General features: G+C 37.5%; 1 protein-coding gene across 2 annotated transcripts in view; it reads right to left on the bottom strand.

The window, feature by feature from the left end:
• rspo1 (R-spondin 1) overlaps positions 1–12,085 on the bottom strand; it is a 31,955-nt gene that overhangs the window by 16,764 nt on the left and 3,106 nt on the right. For both annotated transcript variants that reach the window (XM_028471689.1, XM_028471690.1), the window contains exons 2-3: positions 5,572–6,049; positions 590–784 (exon numbers count right to left, since the gene is read on the bottom strand). In XM_028471689.1, the coding sequence (XP_028327490.1) occupies positions 590–784; positions 5,572–5,665 (289 nt within the window). In that variant the 5' untranslated portion in view covers positions 5,666–6,049. The remainder of the gene's footprint in view (positions 1–589; positions 785–5,571; positions 6,050–12,085) is intronic.

Below are 12,085 nucleotides of genomic sequence, written 5' to 3'. Positions count from 1 at the left end.
AACATTCTGGTGGGGGTGCGGTTAATGCCATGACACCCGCACATGTGAGCAGAAACGTAGTAGTGCTCTGAACAAGCACGTTTACAAGCTGCATTGAGATTTTCTCTGAAGAAATACAGTCGCGACTGCATTCGATTTCAGACGTAACTTTGGCTTTGTGCCCATTAGCTTAGCCCATTAGCTTAGCCCACAGATCCCTCTCAGAAAAGCTCCGCTTAAAGTGGTCCTCGCATTTCACCGAATTTCGTCTGAACGGAAACGTTTTAAGTGAAGTGTGTATCCCGGACCGATATTATGAAGTTAACGTCTGGATAACTCTGACTTAGTGTTATTTGGCTAAGAGATATATAAATAACAGAACACTGTTGCCTAGCAACAGCTAACAGGAATCAACAAACGTGTGTCGTATCCAATGCAAAATGGCGACTCTCCATAGTTGATGCTCGACGATGTAAAATTGTTCTAAAAAAAGTCCTTTTAATGTGTTTTTTATAAAAAGGTGCACATATTTTGTTAACTAGTAACACATTTTTTGTTATATACTTTTTCACTACAGGTACCCTTTAAACAAACTTAAAGTCGAACTCACGGGTGCAGCGGTTGTTTCCTTCTGGGTTCCTCATGCCAAAGTATCCCACGGGGCAGGAGGCGAGACACACCCCGATCTGACGGATGTCGTTCCGCTCCAGGAAGATGAAGAGTTTGGGTTTACATTTGACGCAGCCGTTGTACTCGGAGCATCGGTCACAGCCTTTGGGGCAAGGTGGGGGCGCCTCCACGCTGACTGTGAAACCAGTAAGTAAACATTGAGCCCATCAGTTCCAAGGTGGAAACACTGAGTGAGTCAATGAATTTTTTTTTCCAAAGCTGCTGAAGGAAACATGATAATTTAAAAATATCAATTTACCATTTCAACAAACAAAGGCTGCAGTTCAGTTCGAAAGAAAATACAGCCCCGACCTGAAGTCTTTGTTTGAACCATCACCGTTTACGCCGGAAATCCCAAATATATTTATCATTGAAGAAAACGTGCATCACCTAAGATGACATTAATCCAGGAGCCAGAATAACTAGGACTGGGTATGAATAACAGCCTTTTTATTCCATGACACCAAAAAACAAATACTACCAGTCCTTCAGTTGCCTCAATGCGTCTTTCTTATGGATGCACCCAAATGAAAATTCTAAGCTGAAACTGAAAATGAAAAAAAGGCCGAGAACCGAAAACAAAGAAAGAAATAATCATGCAAATTACTTCATTTCAGGCTCAGCACTTTTGCTACATTATTGACCAGTTACATATCGGGCTCCAACAAGCCTAAAAATAGCCCAGTCTGCCTCCTTGTAAATTAACACATCAGATCACCTTTATTCACATAAATAAGCGTGTTAGGTCAATTTACGCACAATGGGCTTATCAAGAGCATGGATGGGAGATAATGCATAGAAGATGCGTGCATAACGGTAGGCGCATAAAAAAATGTGAGAATAGGGCCCATAATGCGTTATGGCAATAAAAACGCATTAACTTTGAGAGCTATACTTCTGACATTTTAATATTGTGATAGCTTGTTGCAAAATATTTCATCCCACCCTCAGAAATAACTATGACATGATCTAAACCCTGACCTTTAGGACAATATCACACATTTCCACAATGTTTTTCGTCATAAAAACGAGTGACTTGATGTCCATCAAGTGCAGCAAATTCATCACAATGCTTATTCCAGAATGCCATTTCAAAATTTCCACCATTCTGTTTCTGAGTTTACCCATTTCTTTAGTAACTTTTCTAACTTTACACTTTTCTGTTTTGTCACTTTCGTTATTTTTCCTCACATTTCCTTTTTAGTTAGCTGACTGTTAAACTTACAGAAATTGTACCAAACGTGCCAAATAGTTAATAGAGTCGGAAAGGTTATGCTATAAATCCTGCAAGATTAAGTCACTTCCCTTATAATGTGTTACCCACACTGCTAGATACTCAGCCAACTAATTTATGGGAAAAACATAAAGGAAATGCATAATATGATCCCAAAACATTATTTGTGAAACCTTTGATTACTGCCAACCAACAAATGACGTGTGATTGGAGTTGTAATGCTTCTGCCGTGCTGTGTCACCAGATAAACTAATTCGATTTTCCCTCGTCCTTATTTTTCTTCCATTTTCAGCTTCCAATATCTCAGGAACTACACTGCATAGGAAACTGAAATGTGATATAGTAATACAGCTCTGCCCACTATCTCAGAAAATATATAAATAAATAATAATAATAATAAAATATCTGCTATACATCCTATCTGGTGGACATTCCAGCCCCTCAAAATTGGAAAAAAGTTTGTCAGGGTGTGGGTCTCGAACATGTTTGGACCTTCAGTAAATAACTTAGCATATGCCTCAGCTCCCTGTAATTTGATCAGGTTTGAGCTATGAACATAGACTGTTCACATCACTAATGATTAGTCACATATATGCAATGGTTTTTGGGTGACACGCTCTTGAAATCCAAAAAAATATTTTTACTATTGTCATTGGCCCATAACTGCATGTGGAATGTAAGAAAAAAATCTGATCTCCATTTTAATTTATAGAATAAAGGTTACTCTTTCTTGGCATATAAAACTATTTTTCTTTATGTGACTACTTTATTTTGGACCCCAAGTTTGGGTTATTTCACCACTGGCGGATACTGAAAATCCTTTAGATGAGGCCATTGTAGTTTGCCTTTGTGTCTTACAATCATTTATTGTTTATTTGTTTTTCACTACTATTGGATTATTAAGGAACAATTGGTAGACTGAAGTGCGTGGGATGTCCTGAAAAGGTTTTAAAATGACAGGGAATGACCCTAAGATTGCTTTTTACGCTTCAGAACATGAAGTCGGAGGCCCTACACTACTGGTGTAAATGATTCATGGTTACAGTGCAGAATCCAGGCAGTTTTGGTATCAAGTTAGAGACTTATTACAATATCTTTGTAAAAAGGCAGCAAAACCCCTGGTAAACATGATGTCAGTGTGATCCAACTATAGATTCTGGATCATAAGTAAATCACTCCATGTCTAAATTATGAAAACCAGCAATGACAGTCCTGGATTGTTGCTTATTAATAACAAATAAATAACAACTGCTTTAAATGGTAATCCTAACCCGCAGACAGGAATTCTGAAAATCTGAACTATATTTAATGGAAATAGATTGTGCCTCAAACAATATAAATGCTATGTGTTTCTCTCTCTTCTCATGACGATTTCAGTTTGAACATTGCATGACACTCTAGTCAGAAAGGGAACGCAGAAAAGCCGCAGGAAAGAAAACAAGACGTTTTGACCTCATCTACTGGTGGTCGCAAACAATCCAAGAACATTGACGACATCAAAGCTGTAAATCAGACGAGTGAATTACAAATATCTTCCATATCTGGAGGGGATCTGCAGTGATGTATGATGGGAGACCCGCGTATGAAGTGGGCTGACCCAAATCCTTCTGTCTTCATTACACGAGATGAACAGCTACAGCTTCATTGTCCAAATCTGGCAGCACGTTTTAAACATGAATTTAGTGTTTCCATGAGAGAACGAGAAAAAAAAAAAAAACGACATGTTTTCCAAAGCAGTAGGTGATGTTAAAAACAACACATCTGTTAGTGCGGTTAGTGTCGGTATTGTGTAAATTCTGGTTGTGAGGGTTTGGGTTGAGGTTGGCATTGGCTGAAAGCTTTTCGTGTGTGAGGGAAGAATTATTCCAACGTGAGCACAGTCTGCCAGACAATCAGTTTAATACTGTTTGTTTTTGCGTCAGGTCAGAAAAATGCTCAAAACGTTATCAGCAGCAGTAAAGTCTGACAGAGGACTTCAAACTGTCAGGTGGTTTATACACATTAAACCCATACTAAAAGTGTAATAGTTTTTAAAAGGAATCCATCATAACGACCTCTTCAGACATAATATTCATCAATGTTTTACATAAATCACATGAGGAAATAAAACGAGTTGAAAACCTGCCCATTCTTCACAAACAAAGTCTTTGACAATTATTCAGGCTGTTTTCGAAATGTCATCCTAACGTACTACTAAGTCTGACGTCAAATTTAGTATCACATTAGAAAGAAAAAAGATTTAGTATGCAAGAACCCGGATCTATACTATATTGGGACATTTTTTAAGTATGCATGGTGGGCACACTAGTCAGGTAAACTCAGACCGTGACACTGGCTTCAAGCTAAAAATCAAACATCTCCTTTTCAAAATAAAAGCATCTGTTCTCGTCTTCCATTAGTTTAACACTTTTGTAAATAAGGCTCTTTTTGTGCGAACCAGAAGTTTTGTCAGGAGGACGATGGCGAGGTCGACCGATGTATCGGGCCGATATATGGACTTTTTTCAAGATCGGCCATTGGTAGTTTTTTTTTTTAGAACTTTAGAGTAGCCATTAAAGGAAAAAAGAAACATTTGAATGTATGATTATACAACAAAAAAAAGTAATAATAATAATAATAATAATAATAGCATGCACATGGGAGCCAATAGGCTTTCAAATAAAAAGCCAATATAATAGGATAAGGATATAATATTATAGTGCATGATCAAATATCCTTATCCTATTAGGATAAGGATATTTGATCAGGCACCCATGTGGGCGTGTTTCAATTGTCCTTAATAATCAATGTGCTTTAAAAAAAAAATAAGTATATCAGCCTCAAATATCGGCTTCTAAAATTGGATTTAGATATCGTCCAAATTATTCATTTATTTATTTATTTTAAAATCGGTATCTGCGTCAGCTTTTAGTCGACCTCTACCAAATATCTCCAAAATTTTGGCATGAAATGTGTTTCTGTGAGTTTTATGGATCAAATGGCCATATGTTGATGTTCTACTTGGTCACTTCATTATTTAAAATGTTTTCAGAACATATTTAGTCGCAATGTAAACAATAATTTTTGTCCTAAGTTCAAAATGTATCTTGGGAAACTTTGAAGTATACTTCAATGTAAAAAATATTATAGTCTAAAAAATGGAGGCATTTTTAAAATGATTGGGAGCCATGGAAGAAAATGCAGTTACAGCATGGATACTTTCATAGATTAAAATGCACAGTAGCTTTTGCCAATGGAAATAAATAAAAAGCACAGCCTTTTTTCCAGAGAAAAGTTTACAAGTAGTACAGTAGCTATTAGAGAAAGAAGACAGATGTAGGGAAACTATGGATTTACTTAGCTCTTAACAGACAGCGCTCATAAATTGTTGACAAAAAACTTGGGGACAATTTCGGCCAGTGGGACAAGGTTTTTGGGGGCATTCTTGACTAAATTGAGGGCACGGGACCCTAGCTCATTTCCAACACTGGTGTGAAAGGTCATCATCCTAATCCTCCCAACCCTACTTATAGTAGACAGTAGACAGTATTTACTTTACTCATTGAGTTTGTGGTCTATAGTACGGGGTTTGACATTTCGAACACAGTCTTTGTCTCTGTATATTAGATGTTTATATGAAGTCTTGGACAGTGACTCAGACCACAGGAAGAGAAAAATGTAGAGAACAAAGTGTCTAAATGGGAACTCACCCCGTCTCTGCCGTCTCTTGGAGTTCTTGAGAACATCACTGTGACTTATGGAGCTGAGGAACACCATTGCCAGTGCCACCGGTCCTAGCCGCATAGTATCTGTTGCCTTCCAGGCTAAGCAGGGTTCCTCCCTGCAACACGCTGGATCAGCTGGGCGGGGGGTGGGGGGGGTTTAGTCCCCCTTCCTCTGTGAAACAGGTGGATCTCTCTGCTGCTGCCACTGTAGATCTCCCACTTCTGTCCCACAGCGCCGCTATCCTCCTCTGACAGGCCCTTCCCCCCCAGTAGACGTCTGGCCTTCACTGTAGTGGTTCAAACATCCACCAGTCTGTGTTGAGTGTCAAGAGTCCAACGAGGAAGTCCAGGAAAGCCATCGCAATTAGATGGAAATACTGGAGAGGCTCACAGGTTTGTCCATGGAGGTGAATTTCCCATGAAGAAGAACTTGATCTAGTCTGGTTTGTAGGCAAACTCAAACCTGATGAGAGAAAAAACACAAAAAAAAACAGAGAACAATAGCAGATTTAGTAAGAGTAGAAAAAGGTTTCCAGCTTGATGAAAGTCGTAAAGCTGCAGGAGACGATAAGTTAACGTGATTTCTTGTATTTCTTCACCAGACATGGAGGACAGTTATTGGTTTGATACAACTTTTATTCTAGTTTGTTGCCGGTAATAACCCCCCGAGTTCATACTTTGCTGCAGAAATTTGGACCCCGTCTATAGAATATGGACCCCCGACAAACATTTGTATTAACAAATGTTCTCGACTAGGAATTAATGTATTATATCATAGTTTCTCTAAAACGTATTTGAAATTAAATGTTTTTTTATCAGGAATTTCATCATTCCAAATATTACTATTATAAACAATCAAGTGTGTAGACAACACCATTGATTGAAGTTTTCAGTAATAGTTGGAAACTATGACAGCCATGAAATATGTTTATGTATCATTTTCTATTAATTGAATAATTTTTCTTTAAGTCATCACAATAACCACATTCCATTAGTATTAAATATGGTACCATTTTTGTTGTGTATTTACTTTTTCTGAACATGTAATGTAATGGTTTGTTTGTACTTTTTAGATTTTTGTATTGACAGACACTATTATCCCAAAACAGCACTTGACATTTTCACAGTAATCTAAGATCGATGTCATATGTATGTCATCTTCCTGGTCCCTTTTTGAAGAACATGCACAAGCACTTAGAACCAGTTATTATTTAAGAGTTTATATATGATTAAAAAAACATTTCACTACCTGTTGTACTTTGTTTTCTATGGTTCATAATAATAATAATAATAATAATAATAATAATAATGCAATGGATTTTTTTATAGCACTTTATCATCGACACTAAGTGTGGATTCTTTCATTCCACACTTAGTGGTGGTAAGCTACTATTGTAGCCACAGCTGCCCTGGGGCAGACTGACGGAAGCGAGGCTGCCATAGTGCACCATTGGTCCCTCTGACCACCACCAACACACTACATTCATACAAGGCAATGTGGGTGAAGTGCCTTGCCCGAGGACACAATAACATACCACTGGAGCGACTGGCCCCACAGTGGCCACGGGAATTCTCAGTGGTCTCCTATCCAACTACTAACCAGGCCCAGACCTGCTTAACTTCCGAGATCCATTTACAATCTCACACCGGTATTTCCTGTGGTATCACATCACTCTGCGAGACATTCAATTTTGGTGAGTTTCAGATCTTTCATGTAAAAACCCCAAAATAAAAATCAGCCATTGTTTTGTGACAACTTACAGTCTTTGAAAACACCAGAAATGTGATGGGAAGTCAGTTTGACAGAGTTTTACACAAGAAATCACAGTAAGAATGCATCCGTCTACCGAACTCCACATCCCACAATGCAATGCTTGAAACGTCAATAAGAGTGTTCACAGTGGAGATCAAGACAAACTTAAGCAGCAATTCCAACCTTTTTCATCTTTTTGGAGCAAAGGATCTTTGATTTATTAATCGGGATCGGCTTCAAGCCAAAAATCAAACATCCTCTTTTCAAAACAAAAGCATCTCTTCTCATCTTCCATTAGTTTTTAACACTTTTGTAAATAGGGCTCTTGCTTTGAAGTTAACCGGAAGTATTGAGAGAAGCATCAATGGAGTCTCCGAAATGAAATGCGTTTCCGTGAGTTTTTTGGATCAAATGAGCATATGTTGATATTCTACTTGGTCAATTCCTCACTTAAAATGTTTCCAGAACTTTCAAAGGTGGAGAATCAACAGAGATATTTAGCCTGAGTGAGATTCAGGTTTTTGTTGTAGGTTCTAAATGTATCCTGGGAATGGAGTCTGACATTTCAAACACAGCTTATGTCTTTATCTGATAAAAGAAAACAAAAAAAACCCATCATCTCCAGCAGTTTCAAGTTCATCCTCAAACTATCTTACATATCTCTACAGTGAAAGTTACCATCCTCTAAGTAAAATTTTTAAAATGCAAACCCAGAGGAATTACAACACTCAACGCCACAATTAATACATCCCAGAATAATTCTGTGATTTTGAGCGTTATGCATATCATTACAAAATAAAACCATAAGTCAAGTAAAGAGAAAACCAACTCTGTTTGGGCTTTCGATGATATGGCGTGCATGTTTACCAGAAATCCTCCCTCTCTTTCTCTGTCTCTCTTCAACACACACACACACACACACACACACACACACACACACACACACACACACACACACACACACACACACACACACACACACACACACACACACACACACACACACACACACACACACACACACACACACACACACACACACACACACACACACACACACACACACACACACACACCTTTTTAATAAATACTGCGAGATCTCTTTCAGATAGTGCCACGTGCGACCTAAATTTACAACCCTCTGGTGAGAAAGACACGCACGCACAGAAGACGTGAGCAACTGAGCAATGGGAGGTCCTCCCTCGCAGCCCAATAAAGACAAAGAGAACCATATTTGGTTTAGAGTTTGGTCGTGGCTCTGAATCACACTGAAGAAAATAATAGTTGTGACTAAACATTCCAGCAAGAAACACAATATTCTTTGCATGAGTTTGAAACAATGACGTTTCCGTCAGCTTTCGTCAATGGTAATATTAGGTGCATCGTTTTGATACCTGAGATAAAATGGGTAAAGTGATACAGACGACCCACAGATGAATTCAGAATGATGCTTCTCTGATGCTTTTAGCTAAGTCACTTCATTGTGTTTATTTATCAGGGTTGGGTTTGTTAAGTTCTTTTTGAAGTCCATGGAAATAAACACAAAAACCTAAAACTCTCAACAGTATTTAGAGAAAACTGGGATTATTCCTTTGAATTACAAAGTATTTCATCCCCATACACAATGTTTGCCTATTGGGTCACTGCATTTATTACACTGTACCATTGTCATTAAGGGTGTAAGAAAAAATAGATTAGGCTTTATATCGCAATATTTCACCGCACAATGATCTTATCAATCCAATAAAAGTCCAAATGGATATTTTTTAATCATGTTTAAGAAAAAAAAACATTTAATTGTGCTAACATACGAATAGCACGTAAACGCCCAGTCACAAGGTGTCAGTGAACCACATCAGACCTTGTTAACGACCTCACTCCTCAATGCATTTTAGTTCAAAAGTTCATTGCACTTTATTTTCACAAAATGTACTGAGATGTTTGTGGTTAGTTGTTATTGTTTTAAAAATTTAAGAACTTAACAGAATCAGAATCTGTTGTAGAAGCAAAAATTTAACTTTTTTGAAAAATGTAATTTTTTGATATTTGTACTTGAATTACAGAAATAAAATACACTGTACAATTCTTTACTTGTAAAGGTAAAATTTGTAATTATTGATTTTGCAATGCATCATGTATTGTTTAGAATCTGGATATACCGCATCGTCAGATTCATGGCAATGCACAACCCTAGTTGTCATGTGGTCCAATGTATTAATAAAGTTAATTCATGCAAGTCTATTGAATTAATTCAATATAATTTCATAAAACAGGAGCCTTGCATGTGACTATATTACAGCAGAGTATTTGATAACATCCTGTAGTGTCATCATTTTCTTGATTATTTGACAACGGTCTTTCCAATTTAAAAACGATGACAAACTAGTTCAAGTACATTTTAACAAAGTGACATTCCACTTCTTTTTATATGAGACATAATGTTGAATAGTCATATTTTTACAAACTAGTACAGTGCCCGTTGGAAGTATGTATTCATATTGTGGGGGCTTAAGTAGAGTTGTCAACTATGGCCTGAGTGTGTTTGAAAGTTGGATGTATAAAGAGGTGTACATACTCTGTACTGTTATAAAGGGGTATATTTGTGGGTGCAAAGTAAAATAGTGCGCATGATAAATGTGTTTGGTTTTTTTTTTTTTTTACTCATTTTTATATATTTTTCGTTTGATGTATTTTTATGTAACGTATGTTTTTTGGAGTCATTATGTGTATTTTTGTATCTTTTTTGCTGTAGTTTCGTGCATTTCTGTTGTCATTTTGTGGATTATTTGTATAAATATTTAGTTTTGTGTATTTTGAGTCATTTTCATGTCATGTCATGTGTGTTTTTGGAGCCTTTTTTATTTTTTGTGCATTTCTGTTGTCGTTTTGTGTACTTTTTGTATAAATATTGTTTCGTTTTTTGTTTTATTTTCCTCACTTAGTATATTTTTATTATAAATACTGTGTGTGTGTATGTGTGTGTGTGTGTGTGTGTGTGTGTGTGTGTGTGTGTGTGTGTGAGAGAGACACACGCATACACTTAATTCATCACAGGTTGTTAACAGATAAAAGAGACCCAGAAGTAGCACATAAAATAAAGGTTTTGCAACACCAAAGTCACAACTCTCTCTAAACGGCTCTGTGTGCATTCAGCATGTACATCCCGGCACTCTCACACGCACGCGCATCAGCCGTGTATGGGTGTGTGTTTACATTATAGCTGCTAGCATCTTAACATATATAATAATATAAGAAGAAACACTCACCCTTACACAGAACAAACAATAATCATAGTGGAGCCGTGTTGTGGACCCATCCGCTCACAAAAAAGTTACGTTCCTATGTCTGAAGAAGCAGACAGTTTGTGATAAGGTCGGCTATTGGCCATCAGCACAGCCACCACGCACAGTTCATGGATACGCAGGAGGAAGTGAAGTCCGTGACTTAAAGGAAGTTTGGGATCACGGGAATAATTTTAATAACCATGAAATATTAATTTAAATAACTTTTAGCAGTAAGTTTTTAATATTGACCTTCTTTTTTAAACCCAAACAAACTGCGACACAGTGACGTCATGAACCCGGAACCCAAAGTAGCGCGCTCATTGCCGTGCTCATTACCGAGAGTGCCACAATCTTAAAACGTTTTGCAACACCAAATTACAAAATAACGGATGCACAGACTCATGGTATTTGGAAGCCGTTGACAAAGTTTCAGGTCGAACACGTACCGCGTCTTGGAGATATTCGTTCCACAAACACAAACACACACACACACACACACACACACGAACGCACGCAGACCTTTGCTGCTTTATAGATATCAATTCCTTTGTTTTATTGTGTGTTTTAAATGTAGTTTATATATTAAGATCAAGATAGAGTTCATGAATTAAAGGTAATTTGTAATCTTTCAGTTGTAAAAAATACATTTAATTTAAATGAAAGAGCAAGCTCCAGAGTTACTGTATCTATGCAAATGTATTCACATTTACATTCTCCCTGTAGCTTTCTCACTCCCCAACACTTTGTTACTGACTATTTCACTGACACCTCTTGGCAAACGTCGTATTTAGAGAAAAGAGCCAAAAAGCGAGGTTGAGCGTGTCTTCGGTAAACACCTGTTTCTTAGTTGAGTGAGTGCTGATTGGAAACTGGACGTGTTAAGTCTCTAGATCAGTCAAAGCTGAGCATTTCCAGCAGTGACTAACTCCAGACATCTGCCAGAGACTCTTTCATAACCCAGTACTCCCACAGCCCTGAGATACCTGCCAAAGGCCCACCTCAGCTTGTCCATATGTGCTCCAGAGATAAGAGGCAGCACCGGCCTGGGAAGTAGCAACAATTGTTGGACTCTTAGGGTGATTTACAACACAACCACAGTTTGGAGATGTATCTTAATGCAAACTTCAAAGATGGCACAGGTAGATTCAGTCAGTGTGTTTCCTAATAGATTTAAGTGTCAATCACTCAATGCCAACGTCCTCATTCAGCCGAGACAAACGAAACAAAGCCATGCTCATCAAAAAGTCAGGATATTAAATTGCTGCCCTTTGTAAGACCTAAATTTGATGCATCAATTATTTAGAAGCTGAATAGGGAGCTACCAAACACCAAACTCATTAAACAGTAGAACGTGCCAGCAGAGGTGAAAGTAACGGTCAAATTGATTTTATGGATACTTTAACTTTTTTCAGTATAATTCTAAATCAGTAGAAATAGTATGTTTTTAAAAAAAAAAAAAAAA

Source organism: Gouania willdenowi, chromosome 16 (assembly GCF_900634775.1).
Source record: "Gouania willdenowi chromosome 16, fGouWil2.1, whole genome shotgun sequence".
NCBI classification, from domain to species: domain Eukaryota; kingdom Metazoa; phylum Chordata; class Actinopteri; order Blenniiformes; family Gobiesocidae; genus Gouania; species Gouania willdenowi.
The sequence above is the reverse complement of the archived record's forward strand: the minus strand, read 5'-3'. Positions and strand labels throughout refer to the sequence as shown.